This window comes from Nilaparvata lugens, chromosome 3 (assembly GCF_014356525.2).
Source record: "Nilaparvata lugens isolate BPH chromosome 3, ASM1435652v1, whole genome shotgun sequence".
Lineage (NCBI taxonomy): Eukaryota > Metazoa > Arthropoda > Insecta > Hemiptera > Delphacidae > Nilaparvata > Nilaparvata lugens.
In genome coordinates this window covers 18,734,477-18,751,807 of record NC_052506.1, presented here as the reverse complement: position 1 = coordinate 18,751,807, position 17,331 = coordinate 18,734,477, and the positions used below count along the sequence as shown (strand labels likewise).

At 34.6% G+C, this 17,331-nt stretch overlaps 1 protein-coding gene across 1 annotated transcript in view; it reads left to right on the top strand.

Moving 5' to 3' along the window:
* Positions 1–3,255: 3,255 nt before the first annotated feature.
* LOC111055634 (titin) overlaps positions 3,256–17,331 on the top strand; it is a 56,306-nt gene continuing 42,230 nt past the window's right edge. The window contains exons 1-6 of the mRNA XM_039422728.1: positions 3,256–4,394; positions 9,018–9,215; positions 10,081–10,154; positions 11,996–12,142; positions 12,296–12,361; positions 16,170–16,271. Coding sequence (XP_039278662.1) covers positions 3,256–4,394; positions 9,018–9,215; positions 10,081–10,154; positions 11,996–12,142; positions 12,296–12,361; positions 16,170–16,271 — 1,726 coding nt within the window. The remainder of the gene's footprint in view (positions 4,395–9,017; positions 9,216–10,080; positions 10,155–11,995; positions 12,143–12,295; positions 12,362–16,169; positions 16,272–17,331) is intronic.

Here is a 17,331-nt window from a genome sequence, read left to right as displayed (position 1 = left end):
AGGTCAAGTTTTCAATAAATTAGACCATTGCGGAGCACGGGTTACCTATAATAATTAATAAATACAGCACCGAAAACTTTTAAATTTCTTTCATAAGTTGTTATAATTTGAAGACATTCTATTTTCGGGCATAAAATGTAAAATGCGCGTTAATAGAATGATGAAAGTTTTTACCTTCTCCTCGTTAAAAAAAAATTGAGACGATATATACCGTATCTTTAGTAACTAAAGATATAGTGACCTACCTTCGGCGCTTCCCTATGTTTTCACCCTAAATATTATCATGGTACAAATGATATCCCTCATTTTTGCATGGCTATTAAACCGTTTCAATATAATATCAACAACGAACCAGTCTTGGCCATCATTGGGTCGGTCGGTCGGAGATTTTTTTTCAAATTATTCATAGCTACAATAGGTTTTACAATAGTGCAATCTTATGTAAAATTTGACAAAGAATCCAAATAAGAAACCGGTTTCAAGTTCGTAACTTTAGTAGTTTTAAGATAATGTACCGTAAGATACTGTATAGCAAAAATTTTGCTTTCAAAGAGACTACGGTAACTTACCTACTTGGTGATTAACAGGTATTCCAAACTATTGGATGTTCTAGAATAATACATTATGAAGGAAAAATGTTTAGTCACCTGATGGCCTAAACTCAAAAATTTCACCCCCTACATTGAAGCAGCTATAACAATGAAAGGAAAACTTGGAATAGTGAAATCATACATAATTTCAACGAGAATTTAATGCTCTACAAACCCACGATGAGTAATCATTTTTACGATGCATTGTTGGAGAGTTATAAGCCCTGGAAGAGCAAAACATTGCATGAAAACCTGTTATTTCAACAATTACACACATTCAAGAGCGAATATCTCGGGAACTATTGGGAATATCACAAAGTTTCACTGAACAAAAAGTGTAGAGAATTCAGCAAGCTTCATTTTTGAATGGTTAGTTACGGTATGTCGGTTGAACGCATTGTACTCAATATATGAGCGTGGAAGCAAAACGCTGAAAAATGCAACTTAAACCACCCTCATCCCCTTAGCACATGAGTTAGGAATGGGGACTTTTGATATGCTCGCCTCCTAACTAGTCTCAACAAACCTGCAAAGTCAAAAATTTTGTTTAAAACATTTCCTCCAAATTCCTTGTCAATTTGGTAGGCTATATACCAATTTGGTATAAGCTTATATTGTTGCAAAAATGAAGATGTCACACTTAATACTAAAGCTGCTGCAAAAGGTCTAGGGAAATCCATAAAAGTGTGAAATTATACGGTACATCAAATTGAAGAGAATTTGATGCTCTATAAGCTCATAATCAGCATGAATTTTTTAGATCGATTTTTAAAAAGTTAGGGTATAAGAGCAAAAATGGAAAAAAAATTGTGGCAAACGTGTTTTTTTCAAAAATGTCACACCTTCAAGAGCGGATATCTCGAAAACTAGAGGAGATATAAAAAGTTGTAGAATGAGTATTGTGGGAAATTATGTAAGCTTTAATTTTTTATATGACAGTCAAGTCCTTAGGACACATAGATTTTTAGTTTTATTCGAGAAACCAAAAAATGGTACCTTTAAAACCATCCCCACCTTCTTAGCACAGGGGGTAGTGATGGGGACTTTTGATATGTTTACCTCCTTACTACCCTAAACAGAACTGAGGGGTCAAAAATTGTCTTCCAAACATTTCCTTCTATACCTTTTTTTGAACATTAATTGCCTGGACATTTGAAAAAATAAAAAAACAAAAAATATGGTAAATGATATTTTGAAATTAGATTTTTAAAAGTTCAATCCAATAAATTGGATGAGGGAATAGGCCTACAATAAAATTGTAATTTATCTTTCGGTACCGTATACGGTATTTACCGTATCTTGATCATTGGTTTTTAATAAGTGGTTCATGAAAGCTCTGAAAGTAGTCCGTGAGGATCTCGAAGGAAAAAAAATGTTTAAAGCTTCATTGGTGTTTTTAGAATCATCTTTATTGGTCTATAAAGATGTTTAATCTATTTCCCTTTAAAAATGTTATGCCAAGCTCATCTTAAGTTCAAAATATGTGTCCAATCGGTAAAAGAAGTGATATGAGTTCTAAATTTTCAATGCATTGATGCATGATGCAATAAGAAATAAGATTTGCTTGGAAATTGGAATCATAATGGACCACGTGATCAAACTAGCCAATCAAAAGAGTGAGTCAATGGCCATAGCCATAGCGCCATGCCTACTATAGATAGAGTAAGCCATATTATATGCCTTTATCTAAAGTAAGCCATGGCCTAACCCAACCAAGATTGACATAACCTGGCCTAACTTAATTGATCACCATAACCTAGTCTAAACTGATTATGCCTAGTCCAAAGCCTTTATTAACATGTAGTAGCAAAATCTAAGCTGAGAAAAAATAATTGGAATATTTACCAACACTTTCAAATCCTCTGATAAATTATACTTCATAGATGGATAGATACAGTGGATAAAGAATTTCTGTTTTGCCCAACACAAAATAAACATATTTATAAGGAAAACATTTCATTCATTCTATTCTAAAAATATTGATAACATGTTCAAAAATTCTATATGCGTGGCCACAGCCGTCAGCCAGAGTTGATAAATACTTTGCAATTTGATAAAATATGATTGAACATGAAACTGTTTTAAAAAAAGAGTTATAATAATAATGAGAACTTTTAAAAGAAAAGCTGATTTAAACAATTTTTAATCAAGAATCAAGATTTTTTATCATTGTTATCATTCCTTTTTTCTTTTTTGACAACCTGGCCAAGACCAAATCAATATCTTTGACATGAAGTTGTTGTATTTATTCATTGAAAATAAAAATTTCAGCTCAATTAATTGTTCTTGGAGAACTAATAGTTTTCATTTATTTTATATAAAATAATAATATTCAACTAAAGTGAAGTGGCGAATTTAAAATCAATCATTTTTTTTTGTATTAGATACATTGAAAATTGCTTGAATATCGAAAGTGAACGTCGTGATTAGCTATTTGATATGTGTACCTTGTTGATTAATTCATTATTATCAATTTTTTTGACCATTTGTTTTTTTTTTATGAATTTGGTCAACTAGACTATTATGAAAATGAATATATTAAAAAAAATAGTAAAATGATATCTGTTGGAAGCTTACCCAATGTTGCTTTCGCCCCACCACACCAGCTGCCTTGAGGAGGATCATACGCTCTTTCAAACCCTCAAAAAGTCCAGATGTGTTTGGCATGTCTGTGAGCATGCTTCGAGAGGTTGTTGATGCTATTGCAGTTCCTCTCTCTGCATCTGTCAATGAGTGCTTGAGGTCTGGAAATTTTCCTGATTTCTTGAAAACATCAAGAACTGTCCCGGTCTTCAAGAAGGGTGATCGTGAGAACCTTCGTAGCTTCAGGCCAATCTCCATAACTCCTGTCTTTGGCAAGGTGATTGAGGCAGTGATAAAGCCTCAGCTGGAGGCCTTTTTCGAGGAGAATGGCCTGTTCTCCAACATGCAGTTTGGTTTCCGAGTTGGGAGATCAACTGTGGGTGCAGTTGACCATGTGGCTGAGCGGATTGATGCTGCCTTCGAGGATGGTGAGTCTCTTGCTCTTGCTCTTTGTGATCTGAGCCGAGCCTTTGACTGCGTGGACCATGGCATTCTTCTTAGAAAGCTGAGCTTTTATGGTCTTAGAGACTCTGCCCTTTCCATCTTGGGCTTTTACCTTTCTGGAAGGACTCAGCTTGTCTCCCTCAGTGGTGCTGACTCCCGGACACTTCCGGTAACTTTTGGTGTTCCTCAGGGATTGGTGCTGGGGCCTACACTGTTTCTTGTCATGATAAATGACCTCGATGACCACGGTTCCTCTCTGATGTTCGCGGATGATGCATCTCTACTGTCATCGGGTGCTGAGCTTGAGCGGGTTTTGGAGGCATCTGCGGAGCATCTTCAGTCTGCCACTTCATGGTTCCTGGCTAATCGATTCCAGCTGAATGAGGACAAGACCCAAAGGATCATCTGCAGCTTGTCACGTGAGCCGCGTGACCCTCAGAATCCAGTGAAGCTGCTGGGTTTTGTCTTGGACAGCAAACTCAGCTGGAACAGTCATATACAGCAAGTAACCAGTCGACTCTCCCGCATTTGCTTTCTGCTGCTCAAGATGAGGGGCCTGGTGACTGAGAAGTACCTGATAATGATGTATCATGCGCTCTTCCATTGCCACATTACCTATGGCTTGCTTCTGTGGGGTCATTCAGCGGGGGCTGCTGATGTGCTGAGACTGCAAAAGAGGGCTATAAGAATTATAACAGGCAGCGATCATCTTGCCCACTGCAAGCCCATCTTTGCTCGCCTTGGTGTACTGACTGTCTTCAGCCATTACATCCTCCTGTGCTTGGTGTATGTCAAGAAGATACAGCATACTCTAGCTGCCCGTAGTGACATCCACCGCCACAACACCAGGCGCAGTGAGCTGTTGGATATCCCCAGGAGACGCCTCCACCGATCACAGGCCAGTTACAGGATTTCAGCCCTGAAATTCTACAACAAGCTGCCTAATAGTGTGAAGCAATTGGATGAGGCCGCCTTCAGGAGAACCGTCCGGAAGCTACTGTGTGTAAAGGCATACTACAGTGTGAACGAATTTATGAGTGATAATTTGAATTTTTATTGAGAGCATGAGCACTGGATCACTGCTATCTGAACTGTTACAGTTTTTTTTTTCTTGTGTTTGTACGTGTTTTGATTTTTTGACGCCATCGATCCCACAATTGTGGGTAATGGATGAAGCTGAAGGTATTAAGGTATTAAGGTATTGATACAGACCCAACCCAAAACCAAAATGATATAGATTTTACCTGAAACTCAAACTTCCCATGAACTGTACTAAAACTTGACTTGAAACATTCACATCTCAATCATTCACTCAACTTTCACAACCCAAATAGGATTCTTGAATTCAGACTGGAATCCCAATATTCTCAGTTTTGGCTTCAATATTCAATTATTCATTTTTGTAGATAATCATCAGTATGGTTTTGAAGATGTTTTTTCAAGTCTAAATTTATTTTCAATTCAAGCCTTATTTTATTCCTCAGAATTTTGTATTATTCATATCACAAGCTATTCATTATATTCCTAAAAACCTGAGCTTTTCAGTGATACCTCCGCAACCACAGTATCAGCAATATTATTCCAGATCAATCAAAATAGGTACTGGTACAGTACTAAAACAAATTGGTACACACTGGAAATTATCACTCATAGCTCTTTATTAGTAGTGAAACTTAATCCATGAAGTCAGTGGAAATTATAGGAACGTGATGTTTCCACTTATTCATGTAAATTATTTAGGCCTATAGGCTACACTTGTGTTATTCAAGTAATCCTGATGTAGGCCTATTTGTGGTCCAATATTGAATGATAACCTTTTTGTTTAAAATGTTCCATGTAAAATTCCTGTCAAATCAATTATATCTTATTGCATATATGAGAAGTTATAATGCCTTATTATAATGGAGATTAAAAATATTTTGTTATAGTCTATAACTGTATTAGTTTTGTTATAACTGCACAAAAATAGTCTAATAGAAATTGAAGCTGAATACCAACTCATCCACCTACCAAGAACTAATGACCTTGCTAATATTCATCAGGTGTATTATAAAAATCTGGTGTGGTGCACTCACACAACTTTCGTTGCCATTATTTATATGAAAGTTGATCACCTGACTCTAGTGTTCACGCGCATCTCAAGTCTACTATTCAAAGATCTGAGCCAGCTGGTGATAGGACAATAACGCTGGAGATACACGAGGTCTGCTATCTCTTCATAGTGGATGATTTAATAGAATCAACAGTTGGCGATTGAATAATCACATTTTCTCGAATTTTGAGCTTGTTCTCAATTTTAGGTGAAAATTTTACTGAACATTAATTGTAGAGATTTTCATGCTCAATCTTTTTCACTCAGAATTTTTCGTTTAAATTGTATCTGAAGCCTGATAATTGGGAATCTAAAATAAAACTTTGCATCGATGCGTTCCTGAAATTTTTATGGATATGGAACTTATGGCAGTTGATAGAGCTTATCAATAACTATTTTAGATGTAAATTTGATCAAAATCGTTGGAGCCTTTTTTGAGAAAATCGCAAAAAACCCTGTATTTGACAACATTTTCGCCAATTTAGCCGCCATCTTGAATTGCATTTGATTGAAATTGTTCGTGTCGGATCCTTATATAGTAAGGGCCCTAAGTTTCAACTTTCAAGTCATTCCGTTAATATTAGAGATGAGATATCGTGTACACAGATGCACATACACTCATACTCACACTTACAGACCAATACCCAAAAACAACTTTTTTGGACTCAGGGGACCTTGAAACGTATAGAAATTTAGAAGTTAGGGTACCTGAATTTTTTTGGAAAGCAATACTTTCCTTACCTATGGTAATAGGGCAAGGAAAGTGAAAATAATTATAATAAATTCTCATTTCATATTAGCCTTTAGATAACCTTGTTCAACTCGTTTAATTTGCATCTACTCTCATCGTATATTTTGGCGACTGTGCAGTGCTGGAAAATAACGAAGTTGTCATATTTGCTCCGTCGACTGATATACAAAAATAAATCTATGTTGATCATTTTCGAGTGATTTCCCAATCACTTTATAAAACGTATGTGAGTATGCCATCAGATATATGAAATAACGGTCAAAATCCACCACGTAGAACTCAAGCCTGTTGATTTAGACGGTATACGCTGAGAAAAGTTTTCTTATATTATCCAAAATTATGTTGGTAGTGTTGGCTGTGATCCATAAATTTATTTTGGCGCGAATATTAGTATCGATATATCGAACTCAGTATTAAAGATATATCGAGTATCGAGACTGATGTTTTAGATGACAGTACCGAATTAGAGTTCCTTCAAATAAGAACGGCTTTCTTTTCGTGATCATCAAGTACAGACAATAAACGACATCATGGATATTTGCAACTGGAATTTTGATGAAATTGAAAGTCCTTCCATCATTATTGATGATATTATCAAATAATATTGCAATATTATCGTGACAGGGAATATGTGACGGAATATCGATACTCGATAATATTAATTCGATCTTCGATAGCATCACAGGATCTCCTGTTCAACTGTTTTCTGATTCTGACTGAACTTCTTGAACTTTCGTGTGCGTGTGTGTGACTTTCTTGCAAGTTGTGAGTTTTTGTAACGATATTTACAAATTGGTTAGATTATTAAATATTAATAATTGTTTGTTTGCAACTTGTAATAGTTCTAGGTAGTATATGTTTTCAATTTCATATAAGGTGAGTTCCATATTTATTTACTTATAATAATGTTGATAAACAACATATCTGTAAAATTTGGTCTATTGCCTATAGCCTAGCCTAATAATATTATTGTATGTAAAATCAGATTGTTCAGTCATTGTTTGTTTTTGATAATATTCTAGTTAGGCAAGTATAATATTAAATTTAGAATTCACTTTGATATAAGGTGGCTATCATATTCATTTACTTATAATGTTGATCTATAATAATTTGTGGTTTTACAAATGATACATGATTGGACTTGGGTTATTGAAGGAAAACGGCACCAACAGCGGCTACTAACGGTTGAAAATATTGCAAACGTAGCCTAAGCTCATATATTATTTATATGGAATAAAATATCAAGTATTTAGTTGTTAATTTCTCAAGTAATCAATTTGAAAATTCATGATGTGTAATGTCATTATAATTATCTACTATCAAATTTTTGATTGGAATGATAATAATATTAATGCTTTTGATTAAGCTCATCAATTAAGTATGTTATTTTGATCACAAAAATTTAACGGCTACTCATGAGAAATGAAAAAAAAATTAGTTTTACTAACCTCACTTTGTTCAAGACTTTTCACACACCTCTGCACCTAGAATTACGCCTGTTAGGGATCAGGTTGAGTTATGTTTATTAGTGCCGGTTGCTCAAAAGCCAGTTAAATTTTAACCGTGATCAGTTCCACGAGAATAAATCTGAAAAGCCGTATTTTCAAAAAGACCTCTTATTGGTACTTGTTCAATTAATCCCTGTTGAAATTTAACTGGCTTTTGTGCAACCAGGTCTTAATGTTTTAAAAGTAAAAGGGTAGGTTACTGGAATTATGTTTTTGGTTTAGGATTGCTTTAAATATGCTGGAAAGGATGGGATCCAGGTTGAGGTACCGGTATGTTTATTAATTTTTCAAAAGTAAAATGGTTGGTTAATATTTTGCTCTTAAATGACAACAATAATATGCTGGAAGCGGTTAGGAATCAGGGGTTAGGAAGTACTGTATCGATTTAGAATCGTTTTAAAAAGCAGTATGGCTGACACGGTTTAGGCCTAGGTTGAATGCATGCAAAATTGTGCTGCTTTGAACTTCTTTTATTTTCAAAACAATAGTGACCGCCGTTTAATTTTTGTGATCAAAATAACATACTAAATCGATCCCAACCAAAAATTTCATAACATGTATAATGACACTGGAGCCAGAGTTACGCTATTGAATAAACTTACCAATCCTTGAATATTTATGATAGAATATTTATTTAAAAATAATTCCTGTAGGCCTATTCTATTTTTTGGATGATATCCAATTAATCATTTTTCATGCGTGGGTGATTGATGACATGTTCAAACGTCCATATTACCGGCGGGATTCTAACTCACAATCAGGCAGTGCTAGCAGACTAAAGGTTCAACAAAATAGTCTAACTTACTCAACCAAATTGGCTTGCAGAAATAAGATTCTGCATCTACAAGTGACTCAGGGAACTTATATAGTTTACATGTAAACTACATCATGTTGTGTAAAATAATATTGTCAGATATTTGACCAATTTTTGTCCAACATTTGATTCCTTCTAATACTTATAGACCTGTTGTCAGGTTAGAAAATATTTGATAAATATAGTCTAAATGATCAGTTAACTATAATCATATAACCAGATAGATATATGGCAGTTTAATAGGGCTCATTAAATTTGAATTCGCCATCTCCATCGCCAGAACAAAGGACACGTCATCACAATGTTCCTGGAGGAGGTCACTTTTTACTGCACCTGACGTCTCTCCTATAAGAAATGGAACAAACTCAAAGAGGAATAGTGCCACAAACATTGTATCCAAGATTCCTGTCAAGCTACCTACCAAGATTCCATTGTAAGTGTCTTATTTACATTACGTCCACACCAATTTACAATAGCTGAATATATTGTATAGTTCCTTGCTGCCATTACAATAATTTGACAAGTGTAATAATTTACAATAGAAAAACTATCTGATTCGGCTTTTATCTTACGCAAACTTTGTAACTCAAATTAAATCAAGCTAAATTTTTTACAATTTTAAAAATCATAATTGATTGATAAATAAAAATGAAAATAGGCCTGTTACCTCTTCAGTAAATTAAGAATCTTTATGTAAAATCTGAAGTACAGTATATCAGTTCAGTAGTCTAGACGTGATGATACGTCAATCATGTATTTCCTATCCCGTACTTGTATAAATAAATATAATTTTATTGCCATGAAAGATACATGTTATGTATATAACAGAAGATGCGTACTCCAGTGTATGAAACAGCTCATGATTTTTTCATTTTGGTAAAGCTGTATATTGGCTCAGTGGCAATCCATATTCCGATAAATGTTGTCATAATAGGAAATTAAAATATTGATTCTGAAACATGTTTGAATCAGGACCATTCATACGTTAAGCATTTATATTAATCAAACTCAATAAAACAATATAAAAATCTTGAAGCACCCTTTATTTTTTAAAAAACTTTGAAATAGTTCAATATTTTATAACCTGACGATGGTGTGATCACCGAAACTAGTTATTGAACTATTTTAAAGTTTTTAAAAAAATAAAGAGTGCTTTAAGATTTTTATATTGTTTTATTAATTTAAAAAGTAGCCCATGTAAATGAAGTGTTTTTAATCAAACTCACTATGATTTGAAGAAGAATATTTTTTGTAGTGAAATTAATGACAAAATAACCGGAAGATGAATTGTTTTTCAGATTGAGAAGACAGACTAAAACTTCCGAACCGGAGAAACCAGTATTAAAGACCAAATTAAACAATGACCAAACAGGTATGCCGTTTATCAATGTACCTTCCACTCCAGTAATGACACATTTCAACAAATCCGTTGATTGTATAAAGTGCTGGTATACAGTATAAATGATTGTACAGTCTCCTCGGGACACTGCTGATTCAATTTGATTGCCGTAGCAACCAATCTTGCATTTGAATAAAACTGAACCATATCTACTCTTAGATTTGATAAGCGAAAAATGTGTGTAAGAAAGACTTTGAATGTGGAACCCGTATTTGTTTGAATTTATTATAAATTCAAATTCAATTGAATCTATTCATCAAACAACTAAGCTCAGTTCTAGCTAAAACCCATTAGGCTAGTTCCTGATGTATATCAATTGAAATGTTCACTAATGCAAATATCGTATCTAAATAGTATTTCTTTATTGAATTGAATGAGGTATTGAACTAGTTTTATTCCTAATTATTATTATTAGGTGTATGAATTAATAAGAACATAGTAGACCTTATTGTTTATTGTTTTTGAAAGGACGGATTCAAGGATCCAAAGGTTCAAAGAACCCCACACCTCAACCGAAGCTTATTGTGTTCCCAAGTAGCATGTTAGTTAGGCAAACCAATATCTATGTCCTTTACAAGAACCAGGAGTTTTTCCCTATACTAACATTCCATTCATCACCTGGTTGCAATCCAGTGTGATATGCTTAGCAGTCTCTTCAGACTGATTAGTCCTCGTGACCTCCGTGAGTTCCACTCCTGGCCTTCTTTGTAGGTCCTTCCGCTGAGGAAGGGGCGGCCAAGTTGCCTCTAGGGCGCCCGGCCACCCTTGGCCACTCTTGAGTTTTTCTTTTTGCCCCTCAGAAACTTTGCAGGGTCAAAAGCCTCACCTCTCCCAAGAAGTTTTGCCTGAATGACCGCCCTTCTTTGAGCAGTGGTGAGTTTTGACCTCTCCACCCACAAACTCGTGACCTACGTGAGTTCCACTCCTGGCCTTTTTGTAGGTCCTTCCGCTGAGAGAGGGGCCGCCAAACTGCCTCTAGGGCGCCCGGCCAACCTCAACTCAGCCTCTTGACCCACATTTGTGCCTGGAGTTTCACCCACCTCTGGTCTCTTGGAGTTTTCTTTTTGCCCCTCCGAAACTGCCCTGATGGGGCAGATCCCGTGGGTTTGAAGGCAAGGCAACTTCTGGAGTTGCCTTGAGGTCCATTTTAGTCGCCTCCTACGACAAGCATGGATACTGTGGGTGAATTCTGGTTTTCAACACATTCTTGAGTACGATGATCGACTCAAACCTCCCCCAACCCACAGGGGGTAATATAGACCTTAATAAGAACCTGAATATTTTGACTTTTACAGATGAATTTAAGAAATAGAAGAAGTTTTAGGCAATGAGTTAGTCTGTTTTCCTTTTCTGATATTGTATTTGTTTGCTTTATCAAATGAATAAATAAATATATCATGATAATAGTCGTTCGCTAAAAGATGATTAAAAACATGTTCAGAACTCTTAACATAATTTAGGTAGGCTGCTAAACAGATCGATACATTTTGAGAAGGTTAGTTTTTATTCTCAATTTAATTCATACATTTGATTTATCAGTTATACCACTAATGAGTTACTCCATTTTTTCTTCCTAATCGAACCTCACTAATAATGTAACTAATGCGATGAAGAGTCTGAAAAGAAAATCTATGCTTTCTAAATAAAGTACAACAATTCTACTCTCAAATACCATTATCAATTTCACTCTCAAAAAGTAAGTTTTTGTAATAACATTTTTAAATTTGCCATCTGTAAATGATACTTTAACTCTCTAATAATAACATAATAAATCCAACATAATTTGATAAGTTTCAAATTTATATTTTTTGCAGATGCAAGTGGAAAGATCAAGAATGAGAAAGAGAATAAGAGTCCAAAACTTCCATCTGCTGGTAAAGAAGCTGCGAATAAAAGTTCCAATTCGTCCACTTCAAATAAAAAGAATACAGCAGAAAATGTCAGCAAAATGGAATGGGATAGTAAGTACACAAAAATATTATTCTATTTCAGTATATTCTTAGTTTTCTACCTTATCGTAGTGTTCATCTAGGATTTTTTAAGAACTTGAAATTGACTTGACTAGCTTCCAATTTCTTTTATATCGAAAAACTTTAATTCAATTTTTATTTCAGCATTGGAAGTTTTGTCTGTTCAAGTATTTCCTCCTGTATCCAAAGAGAAGTCTAATTTAGAAATCGGTGAGTAAGCTTTAAATGATTTTTAAACAGTAGTATGGGTTACATAACTTGAATGTTTAATTTACGTGGAAAAATGGAGTAGGTAACAAAGCGAAGATCTGTTGAGCTGTGAGCATCAAGATTTTTCATAGAAACTTTCTTTAAAGGAAGGATAACTTGGTAGCAATATAGGGGACTTTTCCCATGCAGTAATGTTTAAGGCTGTGCAAAGGCTAAAAATATATTTCTACTGGTGGTATTTTTCAAAGTTTTTCGATTTGTATATCATCAAGCTAGCAAAATGAAAAAGTTTTCTCAGGAAAACATTTTTTTTCTGACGATTACTTTTTGAGATATGAACGCCTAAAGTTTAAATTTTTGGGACAGAACATTTCAAATTTGGTATTGTTGATTGAATAAAACAAATAAATTTTTGAAAAAATTTACAGTTATTTTTGGTCATTTTTAGTAAATTGAATAACTTTCTCAAAAATTGTTATTTTCAGATAATTTTTGTTTTATTCAATCAAAAATACCATGAAGAATTTATCCTGTAAATCTCATGGATTTATCTCTTACCGAATTTGAAATGTTCTGTCACAAAAATTTAAACTCTAGGCGCTCATATCTCAAAAATTAATGATAGGAAAAATAATGTTTTCCTGAGAAAACTTTTTCATTTTGATAGCTTGATGATTTACAAATCGAAAAACTTTGAAAAATATCATCAGTAGAAAATTTATTTTTAGCCTTTGCATAGCCTTAAGGAAAATTTTAGCTTTATAACAGTTAAGGGATGAAAGCTATGACTAGGCTTGCGAGTGATAATATCCTATTATATTAAGCGAGCAATTTCTGTATTTCAAGATCTGGTTATTTATGTTCAACGGATCTCGAAAACGTCTCTAACGATTTTCACGAAATTTAGAACATAGTAGGTTTATGATATAAAAATTCGATTGCACTAGGTCTCATCCTTGGGAAAACTCGCTGAACGACATTAAAAGGATAATTCATCATTGGCTGAAAGAGCTGAGACTTTTTTCACCTGTGGATAGTAAAAAGTGAGCGAGTGATTCTGTGGAAAATCATAATATCGCATCTCTGAATTTCATAAGCTGACGTATAGCCAGCTGTAAAATATAAACATGATCATTTTAGAGAATTGTGTTCTGTTTATCAATAAATAAAAATAACGAGCAAAGCTCGGTGCCCCTATATTCTATACTAAACCACTTGTCCTAGCACTACTCAAGTCACTCCTTCCATAATACTGAAGAAAAAAATCAAATCTTTTCTGTTGATGAATCAGCTGTTCTCGTTATTTTTTGCGGATAATGAATGAATATCGGGGACCGAGCTTCGCTCTGGAGTACAAAAGTATAAAACATTTATAACGAAAGAAGAAATTACTAGTAGTTCTGTGAACAGTAGACCTCACGCAGTATTTTCATCCACAAGTACCTGATTGGAACTATTATAGTTAAGGTCTATAATAGACCTTATGGAAATACAGCAATAGACTGGCTTCTCCACACATCATCTGTGTAATCACTTGTCAGCTGATTTATGATGAATAATAATTCTATAGTCTGATTTTTACTCTAATATTGACGTATGAAGGAGGCTCCTTTTTCCTTTTATATTATCATTGAAATACAAAATTTCCAAAAACCTTGTATATACTTCGACGCGCAATTAAAAAAGGAACATACCTGTCAAATTTCATGAAAATCTATTACCGCGTTTCGCCGTAAATGCGCAACATATAAACATTAAGAGAAATGCCAAACCGCCGACTTGAATCTTAGAACTCACTTCGCTCGGTCAATAATATCATTCATAGTTCATACAGAAATGTTCTATCTAAACACAGTAAATTGAAGAATTTAATTCCCAGAGGAATGCAAAAATTCCCTCACATAGGCCCGGTTGCACAAAAGCCGGTTAAATTTTAATCCTAATTAATTTCACGTGAACCAAATCAGAGACCATTTCAAAAAGATGGATCTACTGGAATTAATCAGGATTAAAAATAACTCGGCTTTTTTGCAACCGGTACTAAGTACCTGATTGAATGATTATGTAACTGGTTGAGATATTTTTAACCCTACACCACACCTGACATCATTTCTGTAACCGGTGACATATTTGTTTCTATTTAGTTTAATCTTCCAAAATATGAAATATATAAGAATACATGTGGTTCGATAGTCATTCTTGCAGACTATACCACCGCTGGCCACCAATGTAAACGGAGGAGGGTTTGTTTCTTCTTTTCTATAATATTTGCTAAAGTTTACTGCTATCAATTAATCATCTACCGGTATTTGAATCCTTGATTGGTTGGGAGCTTTTAGTGGATTCGTTCATTCAAATGCACAGATTATCATCATTAACTAATTGTCACCTATTTTAGCAACTAGCAACTACGAGCCAGGAACTTCAATGAAAAATACTTTTTAAATTCAACTTCAGGTTTATTGAACTCTAAATAAGTTGAACGAATTAATAAGAGTCAGGTAACATGTCAAATTTTCAAACAGAGCAAAGTTATTCAGCAATCGATTCAGGTCAAGAAGACATACTCAATTTTTAATCTATACATTTTGGGAACCTACTAACTTGCTGCATTTAAATTTGGGCCTCGGTCATTCTATGAAACTAAATTTTGAGCTTAATAAGAAAAACAACAGAAGTTCGGCACTCACCATTTTAGCAATATTCAAACTTGGACTTTTCAGAAACACTCACATATGCTTTAATAAAACTCACTATACATGAACTCACACGCACAAATAATTTCCCGATTCTACTCCTACTAACTCTATAAAATTTGGTCTCCTATTCAATTAGATAAAAAATTACTGATAACTGAAATGCACTCACATAATCCAATGATTCTAGATGTGGGAAATGGATTAGTATTTAGTAATGTGAGTGCAACAGAATTCGCACCTCCTAATAAACAAGTTAAGATACATAAAAATGTAAGAATACTTGAGAATATGGTTGCGGTGGGAAGCCCTGTCTGAAAAATGCTGATTAGCTGATCTCCACCACACTATCCTTACTTTTAAAGAATGTTTACCTTGATGCTCACCCGATCCCGGGATCGTGACTACTTGAAATATTCCTCCCGCTATGTCACATATGTGCTCTCCAGTGATTGTTTGAAACTATTCAGCTCATTATGCGTTAACTACTAACTAAAGAATTCTTCAACAGTATGAAGGTGACTTGTAAATTATGATTTTCATTATGTAATACCGTATTGTATTGTATCCACACAGAACAGTTAGGCCTAGGTCTGAACTCATCAATGTTTCCTTTTTTAGAAAAGGATACGCGATGATTCACTTTCTGTAAACACTTGACTATGAAATGAATGTAATAAATATCGAGTATGTTACTAACTCTAAAATTCGTAATTCTTCTGACTAGATAATTTAATAATTCAATAACGATTTCTTAGAACGTTCGATTTTCACTTATTGTAATGTAGAAGTCTAAATTGAGTATTTTATAATTTTACTCTCCAATTAATTCAAATATAACTCCTATTTCTAATCGTCATACGGTCAATTCAAAAATACGGTTCGCAGTTTCAAAAATACATTTCCGAGATTAGATATAATTGATTCAGCGTTTAGTTCAATAGGCAACTGCAGAAAACTTCAGTTGAAGAATATGAAAAGTAAAAGATTTAATACAATCTTTGAGATGTAATCAATTAATAAGCTTGACCATGTAATAAAATGTATCGTTCAATACAATACAAAAATCATCTTAATACAATAGAAAAACTAATGAAATTTCGTCTTTATAGATCTGGATGATGACGACGATGGTGATTTCCAATTTTCTAAGAAAGGAAAGAAAAACATTTCAAATAAAAAAAGTCCCAACACCAAAAAAGCGAAAGGAGCAGGTATTTATCAATTTCACATTATTAGTTTAACATGTTTATACCAGTCCTAGAACATCCTCATTTGAAATTTTCTTCAATTCTTTATGATGAAAATTCATAGATTATTTCGAGATGCCCACTCTCATTTCAACACGTAGGTACTTCTATGAGATGAGAACGAGTTTTAATTATTTAGAACATAATACTATCCTAACAAAAATCAATATAGATCGGAAGCATTTTGTGTTTTATTTTAGCGTGACTCGTTAGTGATTATTTGTTGTGAGACTTCCAGTGCAATCCTCCTCTTCCATGCACAATACTCTTCCATACACAACGTAACAAGGACAAAACTCATTGAGCATATCAATATTATAATGCAAGAGATTATTAAGCTGTCTTTCAAGTGTCAGGCCATCTATGCCGTGTAAAGAGTACTTAGTCGTGCTTTTTTCTAATAAAATTAAGAGAATTGGGAATTTATGAAACTCCATAGAATTAGGAATTTATGAAACTCAATTCCAGTCATCATCATCATCATTATCGATGTCCGTCTCCAGTTGCCCGGGTGCGGTTTACGATGCCTCGCCATGTCTGTCTGTCCAAGTAGCTCCTCTCCTCCTCCAACCTCCTCCAGTCCAGTCCTCTCTCTTGGATCTCACTCCTAACCTGGTCTCGCCATCATCTTCTTGGTCTTCCTCTAGGTCGTCTTCCCTCCACCTCTCCGTGTAGCCACACCTTCGCCGTTCTAGTATTCTCCATTCTTTCCACATGTCCGTACCACTTCAGCCTTGCATTTGAAATGTGGGTCAATAGGGTCTCCCTCTGCTCCACCTCCTTCCTTATTTCGTCGTTCCTCACTCTATCTCTCCTCGTCTTCTGCACGCATGTCCGCAAGAACTTCATCTCCCCCGCCTGCAGCCTGCTCTCCTCTCTCCTGTTTGTGGTACAGGCCTCCAAGCTGTAGCTGGCAATCGGCACATAGTAGCTACTGTAAAGAGTTTGTTTGGTCTTGAGTGGTATTTCCTTATTCCACAGAAGTGTCCTTACTTGTTGGTAAAATTGGGCTCCCTTCCGTACT